Genomic DNA, 11,769 nt, shown 5'->3' on the forward strand with positions numbered 1-11,769 from the left:
GTGTTACTACCACGCCTGTGCATTCGTCTTATCAAATAGGCGCTCGCAAATATTGACAGAATTGAATAGAAGAGAAATGCTATTGTTCGAGATACTTCTTCCAAGATGCAGTCTCTCGATAACAATGAAAATATATACGTCACTCAATCAATAAGGTGAATAGTGTACTACAGGCGAGCAATTAAATGTATTGCAACTAGAGGAAGTTTTTGAATAATGAAATCATGTTTTAAGAGATCACTGTTGTTAAAAAAAGCATCTTGCAAACTGATGATAATTAAACTCTGTCAAACGTCTTCCGATGCGTCGTATGGATTTTTCTGTCATACTTCGTCACGGTCAAGAACCCCTCCCGTGCTCATGCCCTCCGACATTCCTACCTATGACGCCAGCTTAGACACCAACCAACACAACGGTACGCATATGCACCGAGTGTAGCTATGTAAACTCGTTCTCTAAGAAGCGACGCTAGTATTTGAATCCCGGGAACATTGGGAATGTCTCGATTCTATACCTACCAAGATTGATCAGATCGATCAAAAAGTTCAGAAAAATCAGGAGCAGAAGAAAGGAGCAACTCCAAGCTCCAACAACTTGTACTGCACTGCCTGTAAAAAGAAATTCAGCAACGAAGCAACGTGGCAGAACCATCTAAAAAGCTCCAAACATATCGCCAACGAGAAGAAGAAGGGCAAGCAGCCTAGTAGCAAAGGTAATAATAAATCAATGATCAATAGTAATCATCACTCTTATTGACCCTACATCAAGCACCGTCTGCTGAACCAAAATCTGACGTGGCCGATCCGCGCATTGATGGTTGTATCACTTTGGGAAACACTATCTTTGGCTTGTTGATGCTGATGATTCCAAAATCCTATTTACAGAGATAACAAAACAGCTCGATAAAGTACTGCAATCTCCGTCCTCAGAGCAAAAACATCAAGAGCTATGGAGTATATCGAAATGTAGGATAAAACCATGTCTACAAGCTGTTTATGTAATAGACCATCTTACACTGCAATGTATTCTAGCATTCTTTGAACTCAAACGGCCACGTGATACCAGCATTGTTTTGCAGCATTTGATTCAATCTGCAACAGGCGATTTGCAATACCAAGCTTTATTAACGCTAGGACGACTATACTATATTTATAAATCCTTTGTACCAGCTTATCAACAATTCTTGAATGCCTTGGAACAGTTTTGGAAAATCAAGTCAGATTCTTTACTGGATATAGCAAAGGTATCATTTGGATACACTGCGAATGATTACAACAGAAGGTTAATATTCTTCTTCAATCAGAATTTTAAATCCAAAAATGTTGAACAACTTGTAGACGAATGTCGAACATGTGTATCGCAATCTCCAAGCACCGGTACAAATGGCAACAAAATTTTCGTGGAGATGGCCGATATATTTTCGTCGACGCCGTCCGTTGATTGGTTTGAGAATGCGCCAACTAATGGCATCAGCATTGTGCTCCTCCTGATGGCGTCAATTCTGGATCAGACAGCAGGGCACTCTAGTCAGGAATGTTTGAGACAAGTATCCAAGGTAATTCTAGAAAACTGAAGTCATCATTTAGCAAGCGACTCAGCAGCTGTCTGCTTAGAAATACAAGGAACTAAATTGCCCACATCGAGCATCAGAAACGTTAATGGTGTTATACAAGAATGAATCAATACAATCTGATATATTCGAAGCATTGTTGCTAGCATTGGAAATCGGTAAGTGTTGCGGGTGTAAATAACAGCGACGTTGTAGCTGAGCGATTTTTGCCAGGCGATCTTGTCCGAGCGAAAAGAATCACATCGGCGATTGTTTCCTCATCCAGCCCTATTCCAGCCGGTCTTCAGGTACGATTACCAATCACGCACAATGCCTGGCGTCCGGGGAAACAATTACTAAAAAATCTGCAAAGTTTCTGGTTAATATTACAGCGGCTAAAGGCAATCTGGATCACATCCAATTGGAAACGAGTTTGGGGGATGAACTGGATTACATCCTGCTCCTTCTGGAGCAAGGGCGCTCAGACTTGATTTTGGCTGCTGCGACGCAGGATTCTGTGACTCAAAGTGAGATCATTGGACGCCTATCGGCGCTGCTAATTACAGAGACGAGTCACTGAAAAATTTCGGATCAAGGGCCGTTGCCGAGACAACGGACGGCTGATAGGCAGACAGCATTACTAAAAATGATCGACCCAAGACGATGTAACCTAGTTTCAACATGTGCGAAAAGAACTGGCAAAATAGCAAAAACCAAGAAGACTGCAGTGTATTCAAGAAATATTAAGAAAAAAGTTTTGCTCCTCCCTGTACCTGACTTCAAACAATGCATGCGTTGACGTCAATCTGAAACCGGCTGTTTGATCGGCCCTGCGGGTAGTGAAAAAACGTGGCAATGCTCGATCGCTTTGCGTCACAGGATCTTTTTCTTTCTTCCCCTTTTTTCATGTCCTTTGAGCTCGCTATCGACGTCCACGAAGGTTGGCTTTACAAATTGACATGGTCACCTTTGAGTCGTTCGTGGAAACGGCGATACTTTGTACTTCGCCATCAGGAATTACTCTACTATAAGAGTCCTGTAAGCCAAAACGTAAAACTTGGTCCTTATCAGTGTATAGAATGCTGACAGTCCTTGGCAAACTTGGCAGGATGATCGAAAACCGTCAGGTGTTGTGGACCTTAAGCATTATCACGGTGTGCGAGTCTATGAAACGAGGCGAGCACCTCTCGCGTTTCGAATACAATCAGCTTGCAGGCACCACATGAGCCATGTACTGTATGCAGACACCCTGGAAGAGACTCGCACTTGGATGTCTCTTATCGAAAAGCATATCAAGAAACAGACCGGAGAACACAACTGTACTCCAGCCGATCATATGATACCCGGAATGAATGAGGATGAAAGCGTTCTCGACAAATGGCTCGATCGATTAAACCTGCTCGATAAAGAAGAACAATACGCCACATCGTCGAATTCGTCATCGTCGGTGCAAGATTCCAGCAAATCATCGTCGCTATCCACCTCCTTTCCACCTGTTTCGACATCCTTCTCCTCCTCCACAGAAAAGTTTGATAGTACCGACTCGACCGAGAAGAGCAGCAGTTCGAGCGTGAGCAAACTTGCAAATGCATTCGTTCTCAGTGCACACAACAGCCTCAGTAGACGGAATAATACATCCGAAACTAAACGGACCAGCTCACCGCCCATCACGCTGAGTCGATCGTCTTTAAATTCTTCACCACCCTCAATGTACAAATTATCAACGAGAGAAGAGGATCTATCGTCAACAGAAGATTTGTTCACCTTTGAGCAGGACCATTCTTCGATGCATAGTTCCAACGATAACAAGCGAAAAGAAACTCCTTCGGAAGAGCAGGAGACAGTCTTATCACCATATCCTGTCACACCTCTGTCACCACCGCTACGCAGCAACGATAGGAGGAAAAGAGGATTGTCTCAGGCGCATAACCTCCAACAATAACGTGACCTTAAAGCTTTCTCAAACGTTGGATTTTTTCCTGCATGTACCTCTAGTAGCCTTAATTTACTTCATAGTTATGCATATTGTATCTGTTACTCATTCATCATCCACTGTACGCCATTTATAATATCTGATAAAAGCAAGTTGTAACTGCATAAAGATGGTTGAGTGATTGTGACACTAACTTGACAATACTGGCGGCGATCAGTGATCCGAATTCGAATCTGATAACAGTTACCTCTGCCTTGCATTCCAAGGTATTTGACATTTCTTTTTATTTCTTTTCAACTAATCCAAAGGAAATTTATCCCTTGGTTTATTAGGAACCAGAGCAGTAACGCGACCGAAAATTGCCAGTTCAAAGCTTTCACAAACATGTACCTTTAGAATAATGGTAACAACACATGTAACTAAGCATATGTAACATATAGGTATTCACATTTATAAACCTCTCAGCATTCCCTGCACAAAAGATGGAGGTAACTTGCATTCTGCATAAAGATGGTGACACTGGTATATCATAGCTCCATCTCAGGATAGGTGACACACATTATCGAAATAAGGAAATATGTCACATCTCAGTCGTGGTAATAACAGTATGGAACAACGATTTTTTTATTATCTGTTGCAGGGAGGCTGTCCTACACGGCGGTATACTCAACAAAGCTCTGCAAGCATGTTTCATGTGTCTTTGTCTGACTTACCAAACTCGCCTGACGGTTTCTGCCGGACTCATTGTTTCAAATGCATAACCCCGCCCATAAGCGTCCACTTTCTTGGCTTTTTTCCCTAATTGCATTACCAGAATGCCACTCTTCTCTAAAAAGATAACACCTACCACAATCACAACGAATATTGGTAACTGGCGAACGGAGTAAGCGTTGTGCTGTGCGGCAAACTGAATGTCCGGGGTTTTAGAAAAGGCGACGGATCCGTCACACCCAGAAGTAGATTGGTCGCTCGTGTTCCAGATATGCGATGTAGTGAACAATACGGAGCTTGGTGCTAAGGAAGCACGCAAGCTTCTCCAAAAGAAAATGCTTTCGAGCGACGTGCAAACGCAAATCTTATCTCTTGAGGTTTGGTTTTCTGCTCCCTGCGTATTTAAGCTCGGTTCATATTCTAATTGTAATGTTAATGCTCAGCTTCTGGATGCATTGTCTGAGAATTGTCATGCAAAGTTTTCAAGTAAGAAAGAAAGAAGCAGGAGTGCTTTCGAGAAGTAGATGTTGACCCAAATGAATATAGGTCAACTGGGAGCCAAATCATTTGCCGAAGATTTAGAAACATTAGCGCTATCAAAAGTAAGGGGAGAGGGGGGAAACAGCACAGTGCGGTTTGTTGGGTTAGTAATTCATGTGCTGTATTCTTCTTTCATTACTTCTACAGACGACAGATGACCGCGTGCATGGGAAGCTGGTACACTGTTTGCAGAATTGGACGGGACGGCTTAGCACGACGGATCCGACTTACTCGGGGCTCGTTCGTGTCTATGAGAGAGTTGTGAATGGAGTTCAACCGTCGAAGCGGCTAGCGGGATTCCAGCTTCGTCCTACCGTTCCAGGCGACCAGCGCTTAGCTGAATCTATATATTGGCCAACCCAACAAGATGTAAGCGCTGATAATAGAAGGGAGAGAGAGAGAGGGGAAGCATAATGTGCTTCGGTGATTGCTCACCTGAGATTGCGTAGCAACGACGGCAACAACGGCAACAACGGCAACTACCTCCGGCACAGCAGCAGCGACAGTCGACCCCTGCGGACCCGATGAACGATGTTTTATTGGCAAAAAATAATGCGCAGTTGTTTTCACAAACCTTGTCTTTCACAGATCCCACACAAGAAGATATTACAAAGAATGAGCTGATACAGGTAAACCTTATTACTCCCGCTTGCATCGACCCCGCTACCTGGCTTTGACGGATGATTATGCTTTTTCTCCTGCAACTACAAAGGAATTCTACGGCAAATGCAAGATGTTCCAGAGAATTATTGCAGGACATTTAGAGACGAACAACGATCCGGACGTCATTTGTAAGTATACGCGTATCACCTGGCGGTGCGGCAACTATAGTAACACGAAACTTTAAAACCGCAGCCTCGTTGTTGGAAGCAAATAGCGAGCTGGTTACAACGTTTAAAGCGTACGACGACATGTTGGAGCGACGCGCTGTGAACGAGGCAACTGCCAACTCCGAGACCCTGAACCACCGTAGCACTCGGCCACCTGTGAGTAGTGTGCCTCAGCTGGCGTAATCGGTGATAAATATGTCAAAAAGACTGAAACAAAGTAGGAGGATGTGGATTTATTGAATAGCAACAACGGCAGCTCGTCGTCTACGAGCGCGGAAGGTGTTGGTGGCGCCGGCTCGTCATCGAGCAGCAAAAGCCCCGCTGCTAACCTGCAAAAGTAAACGACAAAACATTCCATTGAACCCTATTTTGTTTAGCTGATGATACAAACCTAACTATAGGCCCGTCAGTGACCCGTTCGATCCGTTCGCCGACGATACCGAGGTTGTTGATTCTCCGTCGAGCAACGCAGGGTAAGGGCTGCAGCAGCTGTTAAAATGGGATGATAAGCATATACTCACAAACACAGCAGTCGAAGCCATAACCTGCCCCCACCGCTGACTCCACAGCGGATGCATAATTAAGGCCAGAGGTGCTTCGTGTGAAAGGCAAGCGATCCAAAGCCCTTTTCAGAGTGTAACCTGCCGCGCATGGATTGTCAACAACAAGACCAGCTTAACCTTCTTTCCCGTCCCTTTCTCTCTTTTTTTCTCGCTTTCTTTCTTTGCCTTTTTTCGCTTCTTCCCCTCCCTCCCTTCTCTCTCTCACACTCTTTCCTTCTTCTTGAAATCCTCTAGTCCGAGGGAAAAGAGATAAAAATCCAAAAAAACTTTCCCCGCCCCTTTTTTTCTTTTTTTGTTATACCTGCAATATTAAATACAGGCTACATTACATCCTCTTACTTGTGCGCTCTCCCTTTTTTCCCTTGAGTGGATAACTTTTTCACTTCCAGAGTGCGTCCTAGCACTAAAAAGGAAGACGGAGTGTGTCTGTGTACACACACACTGCTGGGGTACAGCAAGAACGACGTAACGTGAGATTGATATGCACAACAGCATGCATGGAGTTGCTCGCGGTAAAAGGAAAGAACATGAAGGCGACCCATCCAAGATCAAACCGACGACAAAGCGCACGGGCCCCGCAGCAGATGAAGAACAACAACGACGCATCGCAGCACGAGCTGCACAAGCCATGGAAAAACAAGTCCGCCGGAGACGCGACCATCGTTCCTTTTTCATGTGGGGTGACAGACGCAAGGTGAGTGAGCGCGCTTTCTACGTCAGCCGGGTTATTATGTAGCAGCAGAAGAGATGCTTATCGTATATCCCACGTAGGCAGTAATTAAACGGTTCCCCGACGGCACATTCGAAATCCTTGTACCACAAAACCTTACACCTGAGCAAGAGCACTACGAATTCCCACCACGATCCCGTCTCCTTAAAAAGCTCGCCAGTGCAACCGCAGAACGCAGTCGCTTATCTCTGCTCGATGGCAACCAGGTCAAACGCATCGATACACGCTCTCCTCCCAAACCCGACCACAATGCCATGGCCGAGTGGTTCTCCAGTCGACAGCACAAAGAAAGCAAGGATCAGCAGGTCATGGATTGGATGAGCGATATTGAGAAATCCATGCAGGCACCATCCACTCCTGACTGCGGCGGTGCTGGCGGCAGCACCGGCGAGTTACAGCTCCAAAGCGAGATTGGTAAGCTCAAATCGACGCTTGCAAACCTGTTCCTCCATCTAATCTCTCTATCTCTCGCGCGCAGGCAAACGATGGGCATTGTCATCCGGCTGCAACAAGTCACAATCGAGTCTTCTCACGCCACCTTCCGAGACCTCACCCAGAAAACACTATGTTCCTCGACGATTACTGCACGGCAAAAATAGACCGGACGATATGCAAAAGATCTGGCGGCAATATCAGCAACGGGTTCACAAGTATCGTCAGGGAAGCAGCAGCGCCGCCACCGCGAGCATCATCAGCGACCAAGTACCGACGTCTCGTGCAGGCAACATGACATTACTGCTAGAACGTTTCCAGCGATCCATAGAGCAACGTGAACAACAAGCACAAGAACGCATGCAGCATTTAGAAAACATGCTCCTCAGTGAACGTCAGGAACGAGAGATGCAAGTGCAACAGCATTTCCACCAATTGATGCAGCGGGTGACACGTTTAGAAGAATCAGTGAGCCAGGAGAGCGCTGCGCGTCAACGGCTTCAGCATCAACTGGATGAGATTCGGCAGCAAAAGCAACAAAAACAACAGCAATCACCAACACCACCACCATTATTATCATCATCATCAATAAAACAACAACAGAAACAGAAACAACAAAAACAAAAACAGCAACTGCAAAGGACCACCCGAGCGCAGTCAGTCATGCATTAAGACCGACGCACAGTGACGAAAAACTGCTGCTTTTATTTTTTTTCTCCGTTCTATACTTGTACATAGCAACACAATTTTCTCCCTTTCCTTTTTTCGGCCTTGTTCCATCCTTTTGTCCATAAAAATCTTTTTCCCGACAATGAGACCATGCGACTTTTATGGGGACCTCTTTGTTATGCAGGGAGATATTGTTGGTCCTGCGTTTTGCAACGTCGGCCAAGTGCAAAGCCAATGCGCACCTCCCATTACCAAATTTAGTGACGATCGACGTGCGCCAATGCATCTCGTCGCACGGGAACTGAGTTGTTGCGCCTTCTTCTCTTCTTACTGCTCTTTCCACTTCTTTCTTCTTCTTGTTATGGAACCCACTCCAGTGTCCAGTGGGATGAATGGCGACTTGATGCACGATCTGGCCGAGTCGCTGCGTCTCGCCACTTGCCAGGATCAAACGGAGCTTGCAGACACGCTTGGATTATGTACAAAGACAGAGCAGCAGGAACTCGAGCGACTATACAGAGTGATTGCTGCAGGTGGTCAACTGCAGCAGGACATCCATGGCGCCATCGAGATTATCATCAAGCTGCGTGACAAGTACAGAGCTCAGGCAAGTATATCGACCGCCATCACTGTGAACGCGTAGTAGCCTTTTTCCCCGTTGCGCATCATCTCACAGGAAATTTACTGTATATGACAGATGGAAACATTACGCGCGCGCCCCCTGGCAGCCGATCAGGAACGCATAGACTTGTTTGAGCAGCTGCAGGCGCTAAGCGAACGATTGGATAATGTACTGTTAGGCGAAACCAACGTAGGAATCGACTGGTCGCTGCGTTGTCTGCGTGATTCCTGGAAAAAGAAAAACGTCCAAAACATTGTTTGCAGCATCGCTGCCTCACGCCACTTTGAGCACTGCCGCCTCGTCAAAGTATCACGAGCACACGTTGCGGCTCTCGGCCTGGGACTACGCTCTCTTCACAAACAGTATCTTGTTTTCGATCCTGCATTAACGACGGACGAGGACCGGAAAGCAGTCATACTGGATATTATACGGGATTTCCAGCGAGTGTTTGAAGAGAATGCTGAGCACAACCTGCACACGATGGAAACCTTGTTGCCGCAAGATAACAGCGTCGGTCGACTTTTGTTGGACATTCAGCAAATTTCGCATACTATCTTTAGATCGCCCACTCCTTCACCGTCATCATCTTCCTCCTCCTCCGCTGCGCCGCAACAACAACAACAACAACAACAACAACAACAACAACAACAACAACAACAACAGCAGCAGCAGCAGCAGCAGCAGCACCGAGTTCTTGGCACCCACCCCCATGTATCCTTCCTGTTCGACATGGCAGGCCCCGTCTTTGAGCCAGCAGCGTGGGACTGGCCGCAACTGCTCAAGAAGAAAGGACGACGCCGATGGTGGACAATGCTGCTGTTTGTACGTCCACCAAAGCAGTGTCAAGCTCCATACACTTGTTCGCTTTCTCGGCTCTCGAGTTACTTTGCTCGCATAGGTCGCGAGTATTACACAAATCTGCTAAACAACGCACGACTCGGGCAGCTACATCAAGCACGATTGTTCCAGTATGCTACTGACAGCTTGCTCGAGTGCCACCGTGCATTGCAGGTTGAACATGGTTATGCAAACCTTGCGCGTGCATTAGTATTCTTGTACCAGCTGCAGCAGGAATCTTCGCGCCGCAAGCTGGTAAGTCTATCTACTTGTACCACTACCTCTAATACTACTTCCAGCATCATTCCTCCTCCAAGACCTCTCTCGCCCGCGACGCCGCCGGAACAACCTTCGGATATCCAGATTATACCCTCTTCTGCTGAATAACTGTATTCCCCTTCTGTCCTTTTTATTATTATATCTATATAATTGCTTCTTTACTGTGCTGCTGCTCCTTGTTATACTATAGTTCCTTAAACGTAACAATTAGCGTCGTAATTTAAACTTTAGACATGTTCTTCTTGAATCGCTGACGACACCTGATTTCATTCTATGCATGTTTGTTTACTGAATCGCAAATCCGACCGCGTATCTTCTAAAAGTAAACAATGAAAGCAGCAGGAGCATTAGCAAATTCTGATTTTTCTTCTTTCTGTACATGGCAAGACCAATCTTTTTTAGGTGACAGCAGTCTACGGAACGAGCGGAACCATGTCAATACACAGTAGCACTTGTGGCCTGGTGGTACGACCGTGCAGATTAGATCTATCGAACAGACAACTCAATTTGCTGCCAATAAAGGCAAGAAATTAGGATGATCATGTCTCTGACGTGCCAACCCGTCGAGAAACAAATGAACCTAACGAGAAACACGAGCAGTCTGCTCATTCGGGTCTGTAAAGCAACAGGATTCCGCCGGCGTTGGTAGATGTTCATTCAATTGATGCCTAGTTTTTCAATTTCTTCGTTGTCGATGCTTCCAATAATTGCGACAATCGATCCATTCTTGCCACAGTCCTTTCAAGAGAAGATCAGCGAATGCATAATCAAAATATGCGGGCAGTCCAGAAAACAAAGAAAATTGAATGAAAGTTGCCAAGTTGCTTTTTGCATAATTAGTACTGCACCCCTTGTTTTTTTTCAGATACCCCTCCCTGCTTCTACTTGTCTTCTTTCACATTGCATCCAAGTGGAGAGCTCATCCGGGACCTGTAAGCCGGTCAGGTTCAGCTTGCAAACAAAATTGGCAGTTTGTAACATCCCATGACCGAACAAGCTGCAGGAGAGCTAAAACTTTAGGGCACCGAGTAACAGGAAAATTGCTGTCATTCAAGCACATTGTAACTGCATACCCATTGCATAAGTTGTTTTCTGACAAGAACATTCTCCACCGCTTTTGTTATTCCCACCAAAGAATGGCATACAATGAAGATTTCATGTACATACTGTATAAAGCAAGAAGCGTGATCAGAATCTGCTCGGTTGGTGCACTTATGAATTAATAGTAATAATAACGCTTGCTTGCTATCTAAGGTTAGTATGTGCTGACGACTGTCATGTTCACTTGAAAGCATGATTTTCATTTCGTTCAAGCTTGACGAAGTCCATGTGCCTGTACTGGCTCACTGTTGCCACTTTTACATTTATAATGGAATTAACATGTTGCCAGCGTTATTATTATGGTTTACGTCGTTTAAAGGTCGGCTTCAAGTTTCATAGAGGATAAACGCCATGTGAGCAGCCATATTTCTCTCACATTTAGCCTACCATGAGGACTAAATCATCAGACATCCAAGTTATCCAAGGCAATTCAAGGCGTCTCATCAACACCGGATTTTTTTTTGAGGTTTCATGCCTCCTTTATTGTCAGCACCGGTCATGGTCCTGCACAAGGGTGGTCACTTGATTGACATAAGCCAATCGACGCTCATTAAAAGGATAATGAATGAGTTTATAATGAAGTGGCTACCATCATCAAGGCAAAAGATATTTTGTTCTTTTTATCTGATCTGTGACGAACTTCAGAGAGTTTTTGATACTTGTGTTTTTACAGGGATCGTTTGGATTGCTCAATGAACCAATGTGGATTTGGCTTATTGCAAACATCTTGTAATTATGCAAAACTATATTCGTTGCTAAAGGTTATTGATATCTACCTGACAAAGACCACTTTGCATTATTATTATTATTATTATTATTATTATTATTATTATTATTATTATTATTATTATTATTATTATTATTATTATTATTATTATTATTATTATTATTATTATTATTATTATGGATATATATCTTTCAAAGTGGCTCTACACCAGTATTCTGTATCCCTTCCTATCGAGCAACAAAGAAT

At 44.8% G+C, this 11,769-nt stretch overlaps 5 protein-coding genes across 5 annotated transcripts; all 5 read left to right on the forward strand.

Annotated features, from left to right (window-relative positions):
* Window positions 1–360: 360 nt before the first annotated feature.
* VTP01DRAFT_3129 (uncharacterized protein) lies at window positions 361–2,129 on the forward strand (the record flags this gene model as incomplete). Its single annotated transcript, XM_069381666.1, has 9 exons — window positions 361–415; window positions 473–712; window positions 769–816; window positions 885–965; window positions 1,032–1,243; window positions 1,304–1,555; window positions 1,614–1,728; window positions 1,784–1,857; window positions 1,923–2,129. 9 exons carry the CDS (start codon window positions 361–363, stop codon window positions 2,127–2,129), a joined length of 1,284 nt encoding a protein of 427 aa, XP_069236776.1.
* A 326-nt stretch (window positions 2,130–2,455) lies between these two features.
* On the forward strand, window positions 2,456–3,491 carry VTP01DRAFT_3130 (uncharacterized protein; the record flags this gene model as incomplete). The annotated part of the gene is made up of 2 exons (XM_069381668.1): window positions 2,456–2,587; window positions 2,658–3,491. The coding sequence occupies 2 exons, from the start codon at window positions 2,456–2,458 to the stop codon at window positions 3,489–3,491; spliced, it is 966 nt and encodes a 321-aa protein (XP_069236777.1).
* An 806-nt stretch (window positions 3,492–4,297) lies between these two features.
* On the forward strand, window positions 4,298–6,147 carry VTP01DRAFT_3131 (uncharacterized protein; the record flags this gene model as incomplete). Its single annotated transcript, XM_069381669.1, has 11 exons — window positions 4,298–4,349; window positions 4,410–4,570; window positions 4,637–4,679; window positions 4,740–4,795; window positions 4,881–5,102; window positions 5,183–5,362; window positions 5,446–5,524; window positions 5,589–5,719; window positions 5,785–5,900; window positions 5,965–6,036; window positions 6,096–6,147. The coding sequence occupies 11 exons, from the start codon at window positions 4,298–4,300 to the stop codon at window positions 6,145–6,147; spliced, it is 1,164 nt and encodes a 387-aa protein (XP_069236778.1).
* A 460-nt stretch (window positions 6,148–6,607) lies between these two features.
* VTP01DRAFT_3132 (uncharacterized protein) lies at window positions 6,608–7,960 on the forward strand (the record flags this gene model as incomplete). The annotated part of the gene is made up of 3 exons (XM_069381670.1): window positions 6,608–6,820; window positions 6,898–7,270; window positions 7,335–7,960. The coding sequence occupies 3 exons, from the start codon at window positions 6,608–6,610 to the stop codon at window positions 7,958–7,960; spliced, it is 1,212 nt and encodes a 403-aa protein (XP_069236779.1).
* A 358-nt stretch (window positions 7,961–8,318) lies between these two features.
* VTP01DRAFT_3133 (uncharacterized protein) lies at window positions 8,319–9,803 on the forward strand (the record flags this gene model as incomplete). The annotated part of the gene is made up of 2 exons (XM_069381671.1): window positions 8,319–8,564; window positions 8,655–9,803. 2 exons carry the CDS (start codon window positions 8,319–8,321, stop codon window positions 9,801–9,803), a joined length of 1,395 nt encoding a protein of 464 aa, XP_069236780.1.
* Window positions 9,804–11,769: the final 1,966 nt, after the last annotated feature.

Source organism: Rhizomucor pusillus, assembly GCF_041956525.1.
Source record: "Rhizomucor pusillus strain CBS 183.67 unplaced genomic scaffold VTP01scaffold_15, whole genome shotgun sequence".
In the NCBI taxonomy this organism is placed as follows: domain Eukaryota; kingdom Fungi; phylum Mucoromycota; class Mucoromycetes; order Mucorales; family Lichtheimiaceae; genus Rhizomucor; species Rhizomucor pusillus.